General features: G+C 43.2%; 1 protein-coding gene across 1 annotated transcript; it reads right to left on the bottom strand.

Annotated features, from left to right (window-relative positions):
• Positions 1 to 23090: 23090 nt before the first annotated feature.
• LOC146009613 (uncharacterized) lies at positions 23091 to 24619 on the bottom strand. The gene is made up of 3 exons (XM_083150061.1): positions 24157 to 24619; positions 23589 to 23657; positions 23091 to 23293 (listed from the first exon to the last, which is right to left on the bottom strand). The coding sequence occupies exons 1-3, from the start codon at positions 24617 to 24619 to the stop codon at positions 23091 to 23093; spliced, it is 735 nt and encodes a 244-aa protein (XP_083006187.1).
• Positions 24620 to 24991: the final 372 nt, after the last annotated feature.

Raw genomic sequence — 24991 nt, 5'->3', positions numbered from 1 at the left:
AGGAGACAATAAGTGGAAAGCGCAGGTTACGTAATGTGTCCGTAACCTGCTTACCCTTTATACCTAACTGCGTGCGAACAAAACGTAGCGCAGCGCAGCGTACAGTCTATTGTATGTTATACACCAAGAACCGATACCTTAATAAGAGATCCTTTCGCAGGACTTGTCTCCAATTGTGAGAATATACCTTAAAGGACAGAGTCCGCAATGTAAGGACAGAGTCCTTAATGTACCTTATCGCTATTATGCGAATAACTAGACACGACCACGGAATAGAAATAAGGAGGTTAGAACTCCATAAAGAGATTGTATTAAAGTCCCTAATGGACAAAAGGGGGTTACAGAATTAAGAATAAACAGGTATAACAAGTGATACAATACAATAACAATGAATACTAAACACTCTCTGCTAAGGGGAAAGAATACAAATACAAGACACAATCAGCCAACAATAACTACAAGGATAAATACCGTGATAAATGCAACCGTTTACCGTGGTCATCTAGTATGTGAAAAGCAGTCCGGTCAGAGCTCACTATCGTTCAGGAATGAGCGATAGTCCGGTAGGAAGGTCCAGGGAAAGTAGTTGTGCCGAAAAGACCCTGGCTGCTCTGTGTCGCCTATCTTATAGGGTCAGAAGGGGGAGGTCAAAGGCCATTCTCATTGGCCAGAGATCATATGTCCGGTCCACTGCAATTGGAGGTTAGACGCTGTACCTGGTCTGACCAGGTGCAGGGGAGTGAACTTTAAGAGTCCTTTGTTTGGTGGTTTCGGCGTCAGCAAGGATAAGAACCGGTTTGAGCTAGTTTCCTTTGTTAACTACTTACAACAGAAACTGTCTCTGGAATATGGATTTAGTCCATAACTATCGGACAGTGTACATTGCGAAATATTCGCAATGACCGGAATACTTTGCATGATGAGCTGAGCGGAACGGTACTAAACACGATACAGACAGCTGTGTGCAGGGCTAACTAAGCTATGTGTGGCGTTCTAAACCTTTTAACTATATTTCCTTTCGTGTAAGTGTGTTATTATGAATTTATGTGTGATAGTATGTCTACTCTTCTGGTCCACATTGTCACACATACTCGGGTATGGAACTTTATTTGCGCAACTCTGCGAACCAAAATGGCGGCCATACTATCACAAAATGGCGTGTGTGTACCTAGACTTCCACAGTCCACCCTTTAACAGTAAATATAAAACTGTTACATTACAAAATATTTCACACGACAAGACAGAAATTCATAATCCTAACAGAGAAATTGGGATACATGAAATAAACATATAAGGGGAGTAAACCATCTGCTCTCGGCCGATCCAGGATCATGGATAAACGATGGGCCGCATTTATCGAACAATCTACTCAGGGTCACGAAGGATAATGTACAATTTTTGGGATAAAAATAAAAACAGGGGTGGTTACAACATATACACGTTCTTCAGATATGGCATCCTTTGGTAGGTATTGTTTGTGACAACAGACTCTTGAACTCTTTGTTGTCTCTCTTTTTGATATGCTTTTAAGTATGATGGTATTAAAACATCCGGTCCTGGGTAAGGTGTCAAGTTTATAGATTCTACCTTGACCTAAGCTGGGATGGGTAACACACTCTCAGAACTCTGTATCGTCCGTCCAATGCCTGGCAGCAGGGCGGCGGCGGTATCCTTGATTTGGAAGATGAGAACGGATAGTGGGGGGGGAAAGACAAGAATAGGACCCACAACAGTAGAGAAAACTGAGAAAGGAAAAATTTTGTTAGTGATCCTTTCAACCTGTTACCAGTGGGGTGTGTCACAGTCCCTTTTGTAGCTTGTACAGGTTGCTTGACCTTAGCTGCTCTCCAGTCCTCCCGAAATGGTGCCTCTTAGCGATTTCTTTCTTTCGCCCTCGAGTGTAAGGACCTTCTGGTTTTCAGTTCCTTTGGCAGTAGGACGAACGTACCCGAATCTCTCTCTCTGCGACTTTGTTATTGAGGTAGTGCTGGTCAACAAGATTTTGGGGTGGTTCTTTCCAAAGGTCTATCAAGCAACCTGTATATGGCAAAGCAGGGGAAACAACAACAACATCTCCTGGTTCATGGTTATGACAGTTCACAACAGGTGTCAACAAAGTCCTTTTGCTGCAGTTTTCCAGGTGTGGATACATCACTTGCATTTGTGGTCTAGGATCTTCTTGTGGGATTACCATAACCTGTGGCTGCCCGCCAAGCAATGTTTCGATGGGGACAAATTTTGGTGGGGTTCTGAGAGTGATTCTACTATTACAAAAGGAGTTTTATGGGGTGTACCATCAGTCCCTAAAGGTTCACACATGACTTAAACCTTTTATATATATATTTGCATACTCAAGGGTGCTTCTGGGCTGCCATATCTATACACACAAACGTCAACACCTACATATATATATACATAAAAAACTAATAATAAATAAATAACTATAATGATTCTAGAGTGGACTGTGCAAAGCCAATTTTTGTATTACCTGCAGAGGATCCTGCTGGAGGAGGGATGTGGAGATGGCTCTGTGGGAACAGCCGTTGCAGTTTCTTTCCTCCAGACAAGTAAGGCATGATTCTGTCGTCTTACCTGTCTGTGGCCACACCAGTAATTTCGGACTAATTTTTCCACATACCTTCCCTGTCAAGACAAGTCAGGCCATGGGCTATCTCTGTCCTGACAGTTTGGCATGTTCTCAGAGTCACTGGTTTTCCTTGTCCATCTTTCTATTCCTGTCCACATCCCTTCGGCTTCCAGACTGCTTCTCCTGCAGGGGACACAAATCTTGTATTACTATGTGAATATACTGACATTTATAGGGGGAACACAAACATTATCCGCAGAGCGCATGGCTCACCCAGCTGCCTTGCCAGCATGTTCATTATCAAGTGACACTGAATCCTCATTGAGGATGTGGTTTTTACACTTGATAACAGCCACTCTGTCCGGCAGCTGTATGATTGTCAAGAATCTTTTAAACTTACAACGCTTGCGCCACTGGAGTGCCAGCTACTGAAACAGAACATCTGAGGCGCCATAGGGCCTAAGATCTTTTGTATTACCCCAACAAACATACTTGGAGTCGGCATGAATATTGACTGTTTTTTTTTCTCTCAGTTCGCAGTACTATTAATGAGACTGCTGCTGCTGAGTGAGATGTCCAATGGGTTCAGCCTCTACTATGCCTTTTCCATCTATTACAGTATAGCCAGTGTACAATTTTCCCTCTCGGTGTTGTGGAAAGAACGAGAAAAAACAAACAAAAATGAATTACCTCTTCCAATGGGTTGTTACCACCCTTTGGGGGCATGCTGCAAAGGTCTGATTCAAACATGTCATGCAATCATATTCATCTCGGCTCCCACTAAATTCCACTATTCCAGCAACCTCAGCACCACTCCACCCTTTGTGCCTTAGTGGGCACACCTGGTAAGAGTGTTGCTGGGTTTACAATATTACCCATTTTTCATGGTAACATCAATGCAAGTTCCCATTTAGTGAACTTGGCTGATGAATATTTTTCACATGTTTTGGCAGAATTTTAGGAGTGTCCAGACTATACGAGGAGCATAAACAGTTAAAACACACCCCAACACCACATTCTCAGTTTTGTTTACCAGTAGTGCTATGGCAACTACACTGTGTAGACAAATATGAAGTGCTTAAGTAATAGGGTTTTAATTGTACACTGCAGTACGACATTGGTCAGGCTGGCATCACCAGGTTTCTTACGTCACTATATCTGTCGCCCCCTCAGCAGGTCTAATACTCTAAATCACATGGTCTCTTGTGTCAGTTTTACCCATGGCAAAAAGCTGTAATCAGGCCTGTTTCTCCTTCTTTATTGTCCACATCTGTCTGTGAAGACATGGGTATTGTGATTGCACCTATTTATATGTAAATGCGTTTTACAACCCTTTTCATTCTTTGTAGAAGGGAAATGCTTTGTGTATTACTTGGACTGCTTTTCACAAGATGGTGGCTGTGGTTGCCCTGGGTAACATTAGGAGTAATGCTTACAGTTATTGGGACTTTGTTCAAAATTTACTGAAAAATATCTATATTGTGACTACTTGCTTTACAGGGTACCGCATATTCACAATGGTATTTCTCTGCTGGGGGTGCGACAGATTCTTCGAACTGTTTTTCTATGATTTGTGGGTCTCTGGAACAGAAGGGTAGGGGAAGGAGAAAAAATTGGAAAAAGAGAGAGAGAAAAACTCAAAAAAGGGTAGAAGATATTAATGACAGTAATGTGTACATTTATTTTCAACAGAAACATTTTTCTTTTATTTTGAGGACGCCAGGATTTAGCACTATGGGGGAATTGGCTCTCAACTATTTGGTTCTTACCCTTTTCAACTCCTGTTCTGCTTCTTAAGCCCTCCCTTTCTTTCTGTTTCCCAGTGTGGTTGTGACTATGGGCTGTGTCTAGGGGTATTTAGCTAAAAGTTCTCTTTTGGGAACCTTGTTATTTCACTGGGTATTTTCCCAGCTCAACCTCAGGTTTCGAATGGTGAAGCTGTACTTTGGGGCGCTATACTTTCTGTTTTTAACAGGGTTTCTATTGAAGCTATGGTTGCCATTGATCCTGTGTCCTTCCCATCTTTAGTTCAAAGGGAACTCGGTATTTGTGCTGTAGTTTTTAGCTACCTTAGATGGATTTGACTCTATAACAGTGGAATACAACATTAGCCTCTGAGGACTGTCCAGCATATCTTGCACTTCTTGTGTAAGATTTCTAGGAGTGTCCAGAAATACCCCATCAGGGGTGCAATAGATGACACATCCCATTTTACATAGTAAATCTCTACCCAGGAGGTTAGTCGGGCCGCTGCAGCCAACAGAAAAGAGTGTTTGGTATGCAGAGGCCCGCTTGTAAAATCTGCTGGTTTCGTCAGTGGGTAATGCTGTATTTTTCCTGTTACCCCAATTGCTGCTACTAATTGCTTGACACAACCTAGACCAGGAGGGAATGTTGTTAACGGGTTAGGTACAAAAACTTTATATTTAAACTATTCCACTTACCCATATCTGAGGCTCCTCCCTAAGGTATTGAATTAGTCTAACTGGTTGTAGGATGCAGGTATGACCTGCTTCCTATTGTCTGACCTGGGTTGCCCTCAGCACAGTGTCAGTCATCAGATGGGGAGGAGGCATGTTGCGTGACCTGTCTGTCTCCTCCCATTGTCTAGGGGCTGGGTATCTCCGTGTCTCACCTTTGTGAGATTCCCATTCTCGCTTATGTGTCTTGATAACTCCTGGGGTTTCCTGACCTACAATGAGCTGAGTAATGACCTTTCCTATTGCAGTTGTAACAGATAATTGGCTTTCTACCTGTGTCCCTGGTGTTTCGTTGGTAGGCAGCTTTGTTTGGGGCATTAGTAAGGGCTTGGATGCTAACCATCATCAGTTTGTCAGTTTGCAGTTCCCTGTGCTTCTTAATGTTGCGGTCGTGGTCCACAGCAGATTCCCGTAGGGCGTCTACTGTCATTCCACGCCAATTTGGAAAGGAAGTTTGGACTCTGGCTCTCAGGTTTTCGTTAAGCCCTTCCACCAGCACAGACACAATCAGCTCCCTCAAGTGGGGGTCGTCCTTAGGTTTATAGACACCAGTGTATTTTGATACCGCCATCAAACTCCGGTTGAAATATTCGCTAGCTACTTCACCATCTTTTTGTTTGATAGTGAATATCTTGCTATATTCCACTGCTGCAGGAAAATACACTCCCAACTGTAAGTTGATTTGGCGTATATTTTCCTGGTTGATGTCATCATTTATCTCCTTGTCCACTTTCAATCCACTATCCTGAATGAATTTCAGGATGTCAATGTGAGTGGGGAGACAGGCCCTCAACATGATTCTCCAATCCTTGTTGGTGGGCTCATCAGAGTTTCCCAGATCCCTTACAAATTTCCGGCACAGAGCCAGATTTTTCCTAGGATCAGGGAAATCTGTAATGATGGACCGCAGCTCTAACCGTGTCCATGGGTTTAGCATGGTCATCTTTCTGGTAGGTATCACACCCTCTCTGTCTGCCTTACCATAGGGAACCTCCAGTGTGCGTACAGGGTATGTTTGTACCACCTCTGCATTACTGGGACCTGCTTGGGAGTCGTCTGTGTCTGTGCTGTGTAGTGCATCCTTACCTGAGTCCACTTCTATGCCGTTGGCACCAGCTGCCTCCTCCTCCTGTGCTGGAGCCCCAGCAGTGGGTTGAGCTTTACCCTCAAGCATATTAAGTGCATGGGAGACGGCCAGTGCCAACAGCTGCTCGTTTTCCTCTCGGGTTTCCTTATAAGGGGATAAAACAGGATACAAGTTAGTAACTGTTGCATTATTACTTAGGTCTTTCTTATGAGACATTAACCCCTTCGGCACATATGGGGGTGGGGGAGCTGATTCTATTGCGGCAACGGTTGCATTTTTATTGTGGCTGATTGTGTCCGGTATTGCCAGACCTTTGATTCCCCATTGTTCCTGTCCTTCCTTCTGCCACAATTTAAGAATATCTATATGCTTCACTCTCTCCTTACGACTGGAGAGTAGGCATATTTCATCTTTTACTGCCGATAAGATTTCTGGATCGAAGCTACCAACACTGGGAAATTCTAACTTGCTGCCTTGTGTCATTTTTCTCCATTTATTTTGGTAAACAACTGCGAGTTCACCGTGCTTCTTGCACATAATAAAAGCAGCCGATCCTCTTGGCCGGCTTGCTTCCTCCCTATCCTGCACGTTATCACAGCGTGACCCGTTATTACCCATAGTTACAGGAATAAACGTTCACAGCTTAATAGATAATCGGTGGGTTATTAATTATCTGAGAGCTCCCCAAACACTCACTTCTCCACACAGCGACACTTCGACGCAATCAAGCGAAGAGCCCACAATGCGAGGTATGATACTCAATCACCAAGCTCTCAACTAGCAGCGAACTTCTAGCCAACTTGCTTGATGCGGCACAATTTTTCCAGGGTATAACAAACTTGCTTTCCTATACCCCCAAAAATCGGATTTCTAAAGTAGCTAATCGGAAACAAGTGCGTTCCGATATATCTTCTTGTACCCTCCTAGCGGAATTAATTCCACTGAAGGGGCAGTTCCTATGGGCACGTCGTCACGTGAACCCGGTCCTAACTGGACTGTCCTACACTGGACTACACTGCGCTGAGTCGTGCCGTCACACACCCGTTCGCCTCAGTTATTTTTCACACTGGGCGCTAGTTACACCTTGGTCTTATGCTAATTTTTGAAATATTTCTGTACAGAAAATTTTCCCAGGCCGGTAGCTTTTCACTAGATTCTTATGCAGGTATAAATCCCTTATAATAAACTATAGGAATCTATTAAAATAATGCTTGAGTTGCTTGCTTATGAGAAAATGAACAAAAAGAAAAAAAACTTATTTTCCTTTATTAATCACCGCTTCATTCGCAGTATATTACTATACTGTTTAAATAAAGCTAGTGGTTTATTACTGTTCACCTCTTAATTCCTATGTGTGCTGCATGTGCAGTACCAATGAACAGCCACGTGTGTACGTGCGTTGTTCACAGGCCGCCGATGAATCGGCCACCCACGTGTTCTATAGTGTATTTGCAAGGTTGCGCTCGGGTTTCGCTATACGCAGTAATTGCGCCTAAATGTGGAATAAATCCCTTAACTCTGTCCGAGAGTTACGTATCAAGATGCGAAATAAATCCCGTACTTAATCCGTAAACCACGTACAAAGATGCGAAACTTTCCCGATGTGGGCACGTGCGCGCGCACCTTGCGTAATACACAATAGACGCTTTACGTTACTGCAAAAGGCCCAGGACTTGTCGCCACATGGCGGAGTCCCTGTTTTTGCGGTAGCTAACAATAAACAATTATAGTTTTGCACAGAGGGGATCCTCTATGTACTATAATAAACACAGATTCCACGTGTGCGAACCTTATCGCACGTGGTACATATACTATAATAAACAAGCAGCCCAGGACACTATACCCCGTTAAACTACTTGTGGCAGGCAGAAGTACAGTTTGCTAAACACTTAGGTATGATATGCTTTAAAACACGTGGCTTTCACTTATTGTACTCCGGGTTCAGCGCTAGCACTTCCCGAACCCCGCACCGCCGTGGAATCGGCCTATCCAGCAATGGAAACAAATAAATACTTCCACCCTTTTGCTGGTATAGGTCGACTCGCACGCCTGGTACTGAGTTCTGGACTGTGGAGCGGACGGACGAGCCCTCAATTGTTAATACCGATATTATATGACCAAGGAGACAATAAGTGGAAAGCGCAGGTTACGTAATGTGTCCGTAACCTGCTTACCCTTTATACCTAACTGCGTGCGAACAAAACGTAGCGCAGCGCAGCGTACAGTCTATTGTATGTTATACACCAAGAACCGATACCTTAATAAGAGATCCTTTCGCAGGACTTGTCTCCAATTGTGAGAATATACCTTAAAGGACAGAGTCCGCAATGTAAGGACAGAGTCCTTAATGTACCTTATCGCTATTATGCGAATAACTAGACACGACCACGGAATAGAAATAAGGAGGTTAGAACTCCATAAAGAGATTGTATTAAAGTCCCTAATGGACAAAAGGGGGTTACAGAATTAAGAATAAACAGGTATAACAAGTGATACAATACAATAACAATGAATACTAAACACTCTCTGCTAAGGGGAAAGAATACAAATACAAGACACAATCAGCCAACAATAACTACAAGGATAAATACCGTGATAAATGCAACCGTTTACCGTGGTCATCTAGTATGTGAAAAGCAGTCCGGTCAGAGCTCACTATCGTTCAGGAATGAGCGATAGTCCGGTAGGAAGGTCCAGGGAAAGTAGTTGTGCCGAAAAGACCCTGGCTGCTCTGTGTCGCCTATCTTATAGGGTCAGAAGGGGGAGGTCAAAGGCCATTCTCATTGGCCAGAGATCATATGTCCGGTCCACTGCAATTGGAGGTTAGACGCTGTACCTGGTCTGACCAGGTGCAGGGGAGTGAACTTTAAGAGTCCTTTGTTTGGTGGTTTCGGCGTCAGCAAGGATAAGAACCGGTTTGAGCTAGTTTCCTTTGTTAACTACTTACAACAGAAACTGTCTCTGGAATATGGATTTAGTCCATAACTATCGGACAGTGTACATTGCGAAATATTCGCAATGACCGGAATACTTTGCATGATGAGCTGAGCGGAACGGTACTAAACACGATACAGACAGCTGTGTGCAGGGCTAACTAAGCTATGTGTGGCGTTCTAAACCTTTTAACTATATTTCCTTTCGTGTAAGTGTGTTATTATGAATTTATGTGTGATAGTATGTCTACTCTTCTGGTCCACATTGTCACACATACTCGGGTATGGAACTTTATTTGCGCAACTCTGCGAACCAAAATGGCGGCCATACTATCACAAAATGGCGTGTGTGTACCTAGACTTCCACACCCCATAATGGGGATGCAGTTGAGATCAGTGTGAACTCTGACAGCAGAATTACGACAGATCCGGATGTTTAGGACATACTTGCCTACCCTCCTGGAATGGCCGGGAGTCTCCCGAAAATCTGGGCCCCCCGGGAAGGTGGGCAAGTCTCCCGCATTCCCCCCAGAGTCGTCGTCCCCCCGGAGATGGGGAAAGAAGTGCCGTAAATAGTGGGCCCGGGGGAGGGGGCTGGACTAAAATGATGCGAATCGCATCATTTGTGGATTGGGGGTGGGGCTTTGATATATCAGCCTTGTATCCGCCCACCGACCTGCACATTTGGTTGTCCTCTCCGGGCTTCTCCCGGAGAGTGACATTAAAAAGTTGGCAAGTATGGGATTAGGATTAGATTTAGGGTTAGGCATTAGGGGGAGTGTTAGGGTAAAGGCCCCATATATTAGGCATGGGGGGGGGGGGGTTTTGTCACACATGATTTGGCACTTGATGTGCCAAGTTTTGTATGTGATACTGTAAATCGCATGCGATTTACCACATGCAGTTCCCAGGGAGTTGCAGGTGGAGGGAGCCGTGAGCTGGGTGGGGGGTAGGGGGATGTTAGTGGAGAGTTGGGCAGGGGAAGCAGAGAGGCAGTGGGCAGTGAATGAGGTGAAGGGGCCAGATGATTGGACAGCCAGTGATTGGCTGAGAGCTCTCTCTGGCTTAATGATAACAGGTAATCATATCGCACGTTATAACATGAAGTATCGGCCCATGGTACGCATGTGCAAAGCCACCCTGAGATAAAATCCTGCTTATATTTGGATCGCTCGCATTTCACAAGTTCAGAATGAGTGGGTGGTGACTGGTCTGTGAGAGTGTCAGCTCCAGCACCCAATTCAAACACAGAGCTTGTGCTGGGCATATCCTGTAGTTGGCTATTGGGTGTTGTACTTGAAGCTGGGTCAGTGTGTTAGCCATTGTGGCCCAGGTCACAATAAATCTGCAGCATGTTTTTCATCGATAGTGGCAGCCTTGGTGCCATCAGTTTATTAGGGCACAAGGCGCAAGTGCAACAGCTCTTACCTGGGTTATTTTATCATGCTAATGACAGATTAATGACAGGACCAACAATTTAATACAATGCATATATTTAATTAAACATATATGTAATGTACTTCAAGCCACACAACTATACATTTTGTAAAACAACAGCAGAAATCAATAGAAATAAAAATATACTAAGCCAGTGGTTCCCAAACTTTCTTGACCAGGGCGCCCTAGAATATCAGCATTGTTCAAGGCACCCCTAGTCAAAAAGTCAGTCCGTCTTGACTGACTTTTATTAGCGAATTGGCCGGGAGGCGGGCACATTTACCAGTTCGCTAGGCTGCGAGTATATGCAGCGAAGCAAACAGGGCTGAATCAGGCTCATTGTGAGAAATCTGAAACATCACTTTTTTTAGTGCAACACCTTTATGTTCTACCTGAAATGCTGCTTACATTGCTATCGACATACATCTGTGCTTCCCTGTGTGATGGATGGAATGACGATATTTTATGATCACGTATTATATCAGTGTAAATTATTACGGGGATATTAATGCCTGCTGGTACTGCGTGGTTGAGGTATGGGGGCTGCAAAGCCCTGTGTCACACAGTGAATGATAGTTATTACATTCAGCCACACAATTTATTGTCTGGAGAGGAAATAGATTTTTTCATTAGGAGTCACAGAAATAGAGAAGAAGAATGGAGCTCCAGGGGTCCTAATAATGGTTCCCCTTTCACCTCTATTAGATGACTGTTAGAGGTCTCTGAGGTGTGACTGCGCGATAGCATAAAACTCTTTTCATAATGATTGATGCCTCATTGCGTTTATTCGAAGGAAAAACACTTTTAAACGTTTCCAATGTGGTGCCAGAAGTGACAGTATATAAGAAGATTGGCGTACTTACTGCCACAATGCTTCTAAAGTAATATACTGTATGTTTCATTCTAATTGTATTTGGAAAACTTGCAGTAAGCTTGAGCTGTGAATTTTAAATGGGTACTTGTTTCCTAGCACGGCGCCCACGATATTCAATCGTATGGCATTGTATTCAATTTAAAATTGTATACCATTGTATATGGCATACAATGGCATACAATGCAATGCGATGCTATTTTTAATTGTATAAGCACTTTAATAGGTGCTTACAATGTTGAATGCACCCCCACGCCACCGCCACTATAAACGCCAACCCGAAGCGTGGCGAGAGCAGCGAGCCCGCGCGGGTCGGCAGTACGCGTCCTCCGACCTTTTCATACCCCCACTATCCACGTCGGCGTGGAGTTGATTTTACATAGTGTGGCGAGCGCAGCAAGCCACCGAACCCGAAGCGTGGCGGGCGCAGCGAGCCCTGCGAGGGGACGCGCATTACTTCACATGTATTCTGCGTCCCCTCGCTGCGCTCGCCACACTGTATAAATTCAACTCCACGCCGATGTGGATAGTGGGGGCATAAAAAGGTCGGAGGACGCGTACCGCCGCCACTCGCGGGCTCGCTGCGCTTGCCACGCTTCGGGTTGGCGTTGATAGAACGGGTGGCGTGGGGGTGCTTTTAACATTGTAAGCACCTATTACGGTGCTTATACAATTATTTATTTTATAGGGGGCACATTTAACATTGAAAACACCCATTAGGGTGCTTATACAATTTAAAATCGTATACCATTGTATATGCCATACAATGGCATACAATTCAATAGTATACAATTTTAAATTGTATAACATCGGCTAACATTGCATTGCATCACATCGCATACCATCGTATGCCTTATGGTATGCGATGCGATGGGTGCCATGCTAGGAAACAAGTACCTTTAAATGTTATAGACCAGGGATTCCCAAACTTTAAGGAAAACGGGAAGGATTGGCACAGGCTGATGAGAATAAATGATTTAAACAATACACATAATGACCAACATGATTACTGCAATAACTAAATGATTAGCAGGGTCTGGTTGGTGGTGCTCCCAAAGGATGTTCAGCAATGAAACTGAAAAAAAGGGGATCACGAGGATGACTACAAGAGAACATACGTGAGGTTTTTTGGGGCACACTTGACAAGTAATAATAGTGAAGATGTATGAAACAAAAATAGTGGATTAATTAGCACAAATGCTAGGAGTTATCACAATAATTCCAAGCATTTGTGCTAATTAATCCACTCTTTTTGTTGACAGGTAGATCCCACTCTTACCCTATCATTGCACCGGCTTAAAAGATATTGTTCAGGACTCTCACCACAAGGTGACCAGTCAAATCTCTTGTGAGCAAACACAAGTGACGTATTCACCTTTCTTCTAATTTTAGCGCATATTTATTAAAAGTTAATTTTTAACTCATCACCAATTTTTCATACATCTTCATACATCTTCACTATTATTACTTGTCAAGTGTGCCCCAAAGTGTTGCTGCTCTCATAGGGATACGGATGCCCGGTGGTGGGGATGCCAGTGGCCAGAATACGGATGCTGGTATCCCATTGGAGGGAATTCCGACAGGGGTCAGGTAAATAAACCACGTATATCGGCTACCATGAGTGCTGCAGCTTCAACTGTATTGGACTCCCTGAGGAATGGACTTAGTGTGTTTATCCCTTCAGCAACCCAGTACTCCATGGGCATTAACCTCCACTTTGCGAATCAGGGCCACAGGAATTGTAATGGTTTTAAAGTCACATAACTGAAAAAGAATGTAAAGAACAAAAGACCTGCACATCAGATATGTAATAGAAATGTTTTATTTACAGTATTAGATTTAGGTGGATCTGGAAGGGTCAGGGTACCACAAAGGGACTATATGATGACTGACCAGCTGTGATTGATTGGAGGAAAGGTACTGAGGTGGATATAATTATGATGACAGGGATGTTAATAATCCTGGCTTAGGACCATATGTACTAAGCTTGAAAAGTGATAAAATGGAGAGTGATAAACAGCCAGCCAATCAGCTCCTACCTGTGATCTCACAGGCTGTGTTTGAAAAATGTCAGGTAGTAGCTTATTGGCTGGTTGTTTATCACTCTCCATTTTATTACTTTTCAAGCTTATTACATCTCGCCCTGAATGAGGATGAAGAAGATTGATTATGATGAGTGTTTTATTTTAACAATGAGGGTTAGTTGCTGGCCAGAAATAATTATGATGAGCAGAGCTGGTGCTGTAGTATCTGGCACTCCCTGCTACGAAAAGAAGGATTCTGCGGGCAAGCCAGTCCTGGCAAAATGCATGGCAGGTTACAGCACTCCCATTGTGGGCACACTTTTTTGAAACCTACAGTAGCATACAAAATGTATTATTTCCACCTGCATCTTAAGGGTTTATTTTACTAAAAAGAGGTTTCTGTTGAAGATGGGATGTTGTTATGGGCAACCAATCAGAGACAACTTCTTATTTATTTAGCACCTTCTATAAGATAACTGAATCTGATTGGTTGCACATAGCAACATCCCATCTTCAAAAGAACTCCCATCTTAGTAAATAAAGCCCTACTTCTCTATAAATTTGCCTTAACTTGATATTATTAAATGAACTATATAACATGTACCAATTGTACATGGACCAAAACATCTCATGACTAATATGTGTTGAGGTTTTCTTGCAAATTGTGTTGTTCATTTGAACTGTGATCTTAAAAGTGGTCCTTATAAAGAGATTTCTATCTCTTCAACAATAGTTCCTCTTTACAACTCTATAGAGGGGTTGGGATCATTCAGTCGACCCCAACTAGGTCGACACCGTTGGGTCGACATACAGCAAGGTCAACAGGGGTCTAGGTCAACAAGGGACTAGGTCCACAGGGGTCTAGGTTGACACATGCGTTAGGTCAACATGGGTTAGGTCGACAGTCAAAAGGTAGACATGGGTTTTTTGACTGTTTTTTTACCTGAATGTCGACACCGTTGACATGGACACAATTTTAAGTGCACCGCATCCCCTCACATCGCTCACGATGCTTCAGGCACAGTGCCTTGCTATGCTCGGCACACTATTTTATTCTCCCACCACGCCCTAGTGGATTGTAGGGCATGAAATACTGTCTGTCGGCACATGTTGGCTCAAAAAACAGTCAAAACACCCATGTCGACCTTTTGACCTAACCCATGTCGCCCTAACGCATGTGTCGAACTAGACCCCTGTCGACCTAAACCCTTGTCGATTCTGACCCATGTCGACCTTGACCCATGTCGACCTTGCAATATGTCGACCCAACAGTGTCGACCTAATGACTGTCGACCTAGTTGTGGTCAACAATTCAACCGTATCCCCTATAGAGCACCAATGGACACTCTGGGTGAAATTTAATAGGATGAGAGATTCAGAAAGTGAGAGGTGGTGCGTGGATCAAGTTTTGTGATTCAGGTTTAAATATACTCAGCAATTACCCCATCTTCAATTTTGGATTTACATGGTGTGTCATGCGGCTGATGGAGATGACCTATTGTGAAGGCCTACCTCCACTGTATGGGTTGACTATAAAACTGCCCCTGCTGGACCTGTGCTTAATGTTGACAGAAACCTATGATGGAAACAGCTTAATTTAAAAAGTAAATGTTATATAGTGTTACATAAAGGGATGTTTGGATACAGCATACTAACGTAATAGGTAAAACACACTAAAAAAAATCACAAAATCTCCTAAAAATATATAAAACTGATATAAAAATTATGAGTTATAAATGTTTTATAACTAAAAGAATACAATGTTAGTTATTTAATTTGAAGATCTACAAAGTTCTATTTCTTCTAATTGTATATTATAGTATCTTTTAATAAAATTGGCTTTTTTGAACTTATAAGAGCCATCTTTTATAGTACCTCTCTCTCTATTTAGATAGCTGTTAGTGGATATATATCTTGGATATATATCATTAATTAAAGAAGATAATGGGAAGGCCCAATTCACATATAATATCCAAAGTAATAAATATTATAGGGGATGTAATAAATCGGGAGGACTCCTTGCAATTTTAGTCCGCTCCCACTCGGCTCCCGTCAAAATTTTGTGTACTGATACATCTTCTGGCTTGTCTGTTACAGATCCTCTTGAGTTTCGCAGGCCTTTCAGAAGTATTATAAAAATATTTACACTGCCCGACAGATCCTCCTATGGGGGGACGGAACTTTCACCATTCGGCAGCATTGCTGATACTCACTCCATAGGAAAGGGAATCTTTAATGGCCCATATCACTCCATTAGAATTAACCTCCATCATTAAATCTCTAGTTAAAGGTAAATCTCCTGGTTCCGATGGCTTTAGGGCAAAATTTTACCAGATGACACAAAATTTGGTTATTCCTCACTTACCTCCCTATACAATTCCTTGCTTTCTGGAAATCCTTCCCCACTTGGGATCACTGAGGCTAGAACTGTTGTTTTCCCTAAACTTGGAAAGGATCACATGAAAGTACAATCCTACTGACCCATGTCTTTATTGAATCAGGATTTGAAGCTCTTCACCAAATTGCTACGGTAGCAAGTAGACTACAATTTATTCTACATAGGATTTTACACCCAGCACAGAATAGATTTGTTAGAGGTTGCACCTCCATGCACAATATCTGCACGCTGGTTACTGCCATACATAGGACCCACCAGCTTCCCAATATAAGAAAGAATATAATCTTTTTCTTGCTAATGATTAATGTACGTTTTATGTTTTAGTCATATTTACTTAGTAGTTCTGCAACAGATCTTTGCCTACAGAAGAGGAAATCATCAATGTACCTACAGTATGTCATGCCATCAAGTTCACCCCCAGACTTGGTATAACTGTGGGCAAACTTGGTGCCCATGGTGGTGCCAATTTTCTATCTATAATACTATCCAATAAAAAAAAAAGCTATTATTTAAAATGAATTATATACAGTACTGTGTTTGATAAATGTAATCTTACTCGGAGGGATGTCAGTATATTCCATTAACCACATTTCTTAGTGTAATTGATGCTGTTATAAAGTATTGTTATATCTTTCAATATAAAAATCATATCAGTTTATAGATGTTAATTTATGAAAACTATGCAAAGTATCCCTTAACTTTGATTTGTTTTTGACAACAGTTGGTTGCAGGCTTTCACCGACCATAGCAGCTAGATTGATGGTTAGCATGCTGGTGCCATAACCTGTGGCGCATCTTGTAGGATCTGTTTCATTTTTGTGTATCTTTTATTATTATTAATATCTCAGGGAGTATATTCATTACTGGTATAGTGGGATTCTTTATTTCATGAAAGTCCCTTTAATTTTTCATGATGGTACCTTTCTGGAAGTGTTCCTCAATTAGTTTCAACTAGTCATTTTTAATCTTGTTAGATAAGTGTAAATACCACCTTCATCGAGTTGTCTTCAAATGTCTTTATCATATATAGTGTGTCCTATCCATGATCACAATGGCGAGTACTATTTCATGTTGGGCTTCTCATTTTTATGTAAGTCTAAATTGATGAAGCTCTAAATGAAATTTCCCTTGCTAGGGTAAAAAGGCAATATTTTCTTAAATTTGGAAGTCTCTTGGTTAATTAGAAGATCATCCTATGAATCTATGCAAATTAGTAAATGGCAGATTGGGTCCATTTTTGGTGTGGATTTAAATGTCATTCCTTTTTTAAAAAGCATATTTTCTTTTTCAGAAAAGATCCTGGACCTCAAGTTGTAAATCCCATAAGGGTGTGTCAGCGGAATTATGCTTTCTTCCTATTTTTTTTACTTTTATTTCTTAACTCCTCCAAGTTTTACCCTCTTTGGTCCAAATGTATGATTATATATTGTCCATTTATTCTTCCTGCACATCCCTAAATAAGGGATGGTTGAGCTGGTTGCTACTTATTCTATTATTGGTTTATATCTATTGTATTTCTTAACTTTTTTCTAAAAGTTTTCCCTGATTGGAGCTAATCTCCATTATGATCATCCACTATACACTAGGCAATATTGGCCATGGCCAATACAGTTAACTATTTCGGCCATGGCTGATTGGGCTGATATTGTGTGTACACACTAAACAATATCGGTAAACAATATCGTTCAGTGATATCACTGGGACCCACTGAACATGCAGGTTGTTGGCCTAATTGACCTGCATGTTCAGAAGATGGCAAGGGTCCATAACTATGCATGGGAGCTTGCATCAATATTGAGTGTACACAAAAAAGGATATATTACAGTATAGTTTAATATATAGATATAGTAAAAGATATCTCTCAGAAGGGGCTGTCTGAGCAATATTTTTTACTATATACTCTAGTGCAGTGGTAGCCAACCCTAGCCCTCGAGAGCTACCAACAGTGCACATTTTCCAGACAACCTAGTTGATGCACAGCTGCACTCATTAATCACTGACACATTTTAAAAGATACACAGATGGAGCTAATTAGCTCACTTGTGATTCTGTGAGGAGACCTGAAAAACATGCACTGTTGGTAGCTCTCGAGGACTAGGGTTGGCTACCCCAGCTCTAGTGTGTATTGTCAGACCCAGGGTGCAGTGCTTTCACACTAAACCCAGGCCGCCTATTATACAGAGGGCAACATGGGTTTAACACTTCTTATAACCTGGATCGAATTGCCAGGTTGGTCAACCAGGGTTATAAGGTTTGGTGCTTTCACACCGCACCTCGATCCGGGCTGATCTGGCAACAACTCAGCTTTTACCCAGGTTTAAGGTGTCATGTGAAAGGGGTTAGATAGAAGAATCTACATTGTAAAATATACATTTTATTACATTCGTTGCTACCGTATATTTAAAAGTTTGTCAAAAGCATTTTCAGTGTGCCCCTTTAAATATTTTTTAAAATAAAACACAGTGATTTACTCGGGTATTCTGTGGGAACATGGCCCTGCTGTAGGATTTTCAGTGACTGTTACTTTAAGCATTGTATTTCTTTTGAAATGTCTCTATGCAGAGTTGATTTGTTTTAATATAGAGCTGGCCTCTCATTAGTTTATCAATAACCAGTCAAGGCTGACATTTTACATAGATTACACATCAGGCTTTCAGCCTCTAGATCCCAGCAGGAGCTTGAATGCTAAGTGACTATAGTTTATTCTGAGCACAGAGACCCGAGTCTGGAAGGAGAATGGGTCATTTCTGGAGTGTAAATCTATTGTATAAATGTCGGAAAAGCAAGCCACATTTTGGAGTGACCCCCTTCTCTGATTTCGATCAATGCAGAATGTTGCTATCTTAAAAAATCTGAAAAAGTTTGAAAGTGTGAAGATTTTTTTAATTACAAATATGACGGAAAACTGAGCTGCCCTAGATATTTTCAGCATAGTTCCATCATTCAAACTGTACAAAGCAAGACAGCTGCACCTCTCTTAAGGTTAGATGTCCTAGATCATTCGCTGCCACACAGATGAGAGGTATTCATAGGCAAAAGGAAAGTGCTTATGGGCAGGTGTATCATACATTGCATATTGCATGCAATTCATCCTACCGCTTGGCACTTGGCATGCGTATTGGCATTTATTAACATACTGTATGCATGAATAAATGGGGATACAGGGGCAAACGCAGGATTTTCAGAAGGGGGTTTCCAGAGGGGCGGAGCAAAGCACGGAGATGGACACTTAGGTGACCCAGTATATGCCGGGTCAGTTAAAGTATTATAGATAGACCAAATGTATATAAATAATAATAATAATAATATTATTAATAATAATAAATATATATATATATATATATATATATATATATATATATATGTATACATACAGATATTTATATATATACACACACACACACACACATATATATATGTACATACATATACATACATATACATGGGCGTCAACACCAGCGTAGACCCCTGGGCATAGAAATGTATTAGAGCCCCTACTGATCCTCCAGCGGTAGGGGTGGGGAAGCTTTGATGTCCCGCGGGTGGTAGAGGGTATTATATCAACCGCTCAGCATGTAGGGCCTGGATTAGTAATTTCCACTAATTACCCCTTTACTGCACAGATGGTGGGAGATGAGGTGGGAGAAGGGGGCATTGGGCTGAATGAAGGGGCCCTGATACATAACTTCCAGGGTAGTAGAGGATGTTTGATATGCAGAGGAGGGGTGTATAGTAGAGTGGGCTTAATATTCATACTTTTATGGTGGGAAGACAGCTTGCTTGACTGCAGATATCTCCAGTTCTGTGAAATAGATGTCTTAGATTTTAATGGAATTAAAAACTAGAGAATCCCACCTACAAAATGGTATTGGAGACTAGGGGATCAGAGTTCAGGAGGCAGAGCAATCTGCCAACGAGAATATAAAACTACATACCAGGTGTGTGTAGCTGGAGCAGTAACCAGCTGCTGGAAGGCTGATATCTCTGGTTCTGAGAACAGTAGAGACAAGCTACTAGTGTCCATCAAAGGGGAAGAGTCCCAGCTTTTGGAATATAACTCAGAAAATCTCTGTCAGACAGAACCTGAAATATCTGACTGGGAAGAGCAATTAACAGGCTTGGATGGGGACCACTGCTTTGAAGTCAGATATCTCCGGTTCCCAAGGGCCGATTTTTACAATTCTTGTACCCATGGAAAGAGGGGACCCTCAGCTTTTAGCCTACTACCCTTAGACTCCTTGGGGGTTTCTGGCTACTCAGAAACCCCCCTGCATGCGCCACTGGGATAAAACCACAAAGCACAGTTTTCATGGTAAAAAACTTTGTGAGGACTTTTGACCTGAGATTTCCGTAGTATATGTGCAGCTGTCAACCAGGAGAATTCTTTTTTTTTTTAAAAGTCCACAGGCTTCTATAGATGGCATTGCCTACTGGGTACAACCTCTTGAAAGTTTTGCTATCCAGAGCTTGATACATATGTTCAGTGGAGCTGAGAGTGGGGGAGGGTGGGTTAATTACCTGGGCCCAGGTATGTTAGAGGTGCCCAACGGGTGCCCTGGTCCTCCCCCACTACCCAGAAGAAGCAGCTTCAGCAGCTCTTCTCTTTTACTTTAAGGGTGCATGGCCATGCCTCCCAGGATTAGGACACTCCCAGAGAAATACCTGGACTGGCCAGGCTCTCTACTGCCCTGCATATGGTGAATGCGACACAAGTCCAAAAATTTAATTTTGGTGATATTGACTGTATTAGCATTAGTACATCCGATTTTATAGTGTATGTTTCCATATGCCTGATAAAGGCAGCAGAGTCTATAGAAACATGTTTTTGAGAGCAATATACTGGCAATTTATCTGTAACCTGGGAACAATATCTCCAAGGTGGAAGATGAGCCTTAAATTTATCATTGCTAAATACATTACTAATCTTGCTGGACCGCAAGTCATGTCTCCTTTATTGTCACTGTGGGGACATTGCTTGCACTCTGTGAGCTGCTTTTCATGTGCCCAGCCACTCTGTCTTGCATAAATAGATGCTACGTGCACAGCATCTATTCACAGAGCCAGGGCAGCCGGGGGGGGGGGGAGTGGGTACTATTTACCCAGGCCCAGGCTTGCTGGAGTGGCCTGGTGGGTCCCCTGGTCTGACACCCCCCCTTCCCCCTCCGTCCCTCCCAGGCAGCAGCAGCAGCACACACCAACAGCATATGCTGTGCTGACAGCAGGCTCAGCATGAGCGTCTCACTGACAGCGTGAGAGCTCATGCTGTGCCTGCTGTCAGCACAGCACATGCTGTAGGTGTGTGCTGCTGCTGCTGAGGGGGGAGATAATACCAACAATCTCCCCTCGATTTTAGACTGTTTGGGTGACATTCTATGGACTGCGATTTGTGTTTTTTGGCGTTAATTAGACAACAAAATGGCGACATCGCATTTTTCCTTCAAATCGCCAATTTAATGGGAACGCGTAAGGGACTGAAATCGCATATTATGTGCGTTAAGGTATGCGGACCAAAAGTGCGAGATTAATTTGCATTTTTATCGCATCCAGATGTTTTCGAATAGAAAAGTATACAACTCGCTTATTTAATGCAATGCGCATTCGCAAATCGCACTTTTTAGGTGTCTAATTATCGCACTTATTTCAGACCAGGTTCTGTTTGGCGATTTGGCCCAGAACTCATTTTGGTCAAGTGCACACATGGTTAATTTCACCACAGGTGGCCTCATTTTCACTCACAAACACCCCTACATAAACCCCAACATCATTAAAGACACCTGTGAGGGTTTAAATCATGGAGATTTTGCAGACTATTTTCAAGTTGCTTATCTGTGATGTGTCCCATTTGGAGGAGCTGCGCAGGAGGGAGGAAGCTGCGCCACAGATCCTGGTAGCCCCCCGACTACTGTGTACCCCACGTATGTATCGTGCTCGGCTGTAGCTGGACTCCCTCTCGGATCAACAGGTTGTGGGGATGGTTACGCTGAACCCCATTAACCTGTTGGACTTATATGAGCAGGTGAGAGATGATTTGGACCCTTTTGGGGGAGGCAACTATGCAGTGTCTGGCCAGCACAAATTAATGTGTGCCCTCTACTATTTGGCCACAGCCTCCACTCAGTCTGTGACCTCATGGGCCTTGGGGGTATCACAGGCCACTTTCTCTAAGCATTTTACTCAAGTGTTACTTGCTATAAAGAAGTTGTTGCGGACATACATCAGCAGTCGTTACTTTTCTGGTAAGCACATGTGGCCTGTACTCCAAAATGTACCTGTGTTGTAAGTGTACTCATAAACAAATTATTGACCAATACTATCTGTTTCCACCCACATTTAACCTAATACACAGTGCCCAACGGATGCACATGGTGGTGCTGACCTATCCCTTGCTGCTATCTAGCTTTTAAGTACATTTGATACATGTATGAATGAAGTTTGCAGTCAAACAAGGCTCACTGGTGTTGTGGAACTACACGTGCCAGCATGCCCTGACACACTACAACCATTACAGTCCAAACCTTGAGTGTCACAGCCTGCTGGAATATGTAGATCCACAACCTTTGCCAGCCAAGGAGTTACCCCACACTACTTTAGTGCAATCCCATTGTCATATACCATTACAATATGTTACAATTCACACATTAATTGGTATTTAGAAAAAGACACAAACACAATGGTATGCGGTTAGCAATTTTTTAGAAGCATTCTGCATTTTTCCATGTGAAAAATAACAACTGTGGGGGCATGTTACAAGATGTTTGGCATTTGACAAACTGGACAAACATATATAGCAGCTACCTTCTCCCAGCATCAGGCAGCCCTACACCACTTCTAGACCCTGCACCAAGCCCACCACGGGTCCTAACACTCCGACGGGGTGGGGAAGTGGGGGAGCCACTTATTGGGGTGCTGGATACACTGCTGAGGGTTGATGCTGCGCCACCTCCCACATTGGCTTCCTGCTGCTGGATTTGGGCCTGCATAGCTAGTAAGGCATTGGTCTGCGCTGTGCATGATTGGGTTAGTGCTGTGATACTTTGCGCCAGGCTGCCAATATGCCTATTCTGTTCCCTTATTGCAGCAGTTTGTTCTGCAAAACGGGTGTCAATGCTGTTAGCAATGCGCACATGAGTGCCTACACCTACCCGTACACTACGTGCAATTTTGCGTAACTGAAGGAAGGTGTCACGCATGTACCCCTGGATATTACCTATTTGAAGGCTTTGGGAGGCCATGAATTCTAACTGTTTGTCCTTGAAATTAACCAAGGAGTTAGCTACTTGGGAAGCAGAAGCTGCTGTATGGTGTGGGTGGGTGGGGGTGGGTTGGGAGACACCCCACTGGGGGGAAGATCACTCTGTGACGAGGTCTGTATTTCTTCCTGTGCCGCAAAGGTGTCGACCGGATCAAGAATGATGTCCATTTCGTCTAAGACCAGTATTGAAGATTCTGTTTGGTTTGTCCCTAGTTGTATAGCACCTGTGGATACAGATGAAGAGGTAAGTACTGATGCATATATAGGCCACACTGTCGTCTATACTGTTTTACATAGGGCTAGAGATGCTGGACGCACATACCTAGGGGTGTTATGTACTTACACATGTACCCCGATACAGCATGTAACATTGACATTAATAATATGCCACATGCCTAGCTCAGATGACATTCATTTCCATTGCAATGTCGCTGCTGGAGATGAATGTTGTGTGAGATATTGTTCATGTGACATGGGTGTGTGTACTGTATGTGTAATGTCGTTTTTTTGATCATTTACCTGCTTCCGCAGATTCTGCAGCAACGGGCCTTCTGGTCTTGGATGCGTGAGCACTTCGGGATGGACAATCTGTACAAGGAAAGATGGGCAGGCATTATGGACCTTGCTATGGCTAAGCATTTTCTGAAAACATGCATTGAATTGACAATAATGGACAATACCCTATGGATAAGGACTGCATTATTTCTTCAACACCTTTTTTTTTGGTTTAAAGGCAAAGAATTTTTTTAAAGATTATTATTAAACTAGTGTACACATGACAACTATTGGATAATCTGTGGTATGTAGGCATGGCAGCTAAACCACCAGTGCACCTCTGGGTTTTTGTCCACATACATGTTAGGCTGCTAGAAAGAATGTTACAGTGTTAATCAATATGAGCAGTTGTGGAACTACAGGGCCCAGCATTATCAGCAATTTAAAAGTAGGAGCAGCCAATTTCTTGTGCATGACCTTGCTGGGCTATGTAGTTCCACAGCAGCACTTTACTTAGCATAACAATACAAGTGAACATTACAGGTATAATACATTGGCATGTAAGTTTAAGATTGCATGTAGTCACACTTACCAGCTCTGGATGGCGTTTGCGGCCTATCGGAATCCGCCACGTGCATGCCAGGCAGGACCTCAGGGGGTATGATGCGCTTCAGCTTCACCTCATATGCATTGTAGCACACAGTGGTGGGGCTTCCTCCTCCAGTCTTGGTGGCCTCCTCCAACTCCATGGCCATTTTATTTTTCAACTGCCTTTTGATGTCGTTAAATCTTTTTTTCACATTGCGGACCAGGCGCTTGTGCTGACTGACAGCGTTCACCGCCTGGGTGATGTCCTTCCACATAGCCCTTTTGCGCTGTGCAGTGGTCTTGTGGTGAGATTTGCCAAGCAAACGGTCAAACACTGGCAGGATAGCCCGGACAAGTGCTGCATTTTCCTCATATGAAAAGCGGACCTTTCGGACACTTTTTGTGCGGCCAGCTTCCACCTCCACCTCCTCATTTTCAACTCCAGCCATGTAGCCCTCCTCCTCCATGCCAGTGTCTTCCTCCTCCTCACCAGCATCTTCCTCCACCCCTGACATGTGGCCCTCCTGCAGCTGGTGTGGGGTATGGTATAGGTCTTGGCTGTAGGATGGGGATGCCAGCGGATCCTCAACCTCCTCCTGCTGGGGCTGGACGCCCAGGGTCTGGCCTGGGGCTGGCCTTGCTGTGGCCATGCTGCCTGCCACACTGCTGCCTCTCCCACTTGTCTGGCTGCTGCCACTGCTCCCTCTGCCACTGCTCCCTCTGCCACTGCTCCCTCTGCCACTGCTTCCTCTGCCACTCCTCACTCTGCCACTGCTCCCTCTGCCACTCCTCACTCTGCCACCAACACCTCTTCCTGTACTCACACTGCCACTGCTCCT

Source organism: Crinia signifera, chromosome 6, assembly GCF_055691185.1.
Source record: "Crinia signifera chromosome 6, ASM5569118v1, whole genome shotgun sequence".
Classification (NCBI taxonomy): domain Eukaryota; kingdom Metazoa; phylum Chordata; class Amphibia; order Anura; family Myobatrachidae; genus Crinia; species Crinia signifera.
The sequence above is the reverse complement of the archived record's forward strand: the minus strand, read 5'-3'. Positions and strand labels throughout refer to the sequence as shown.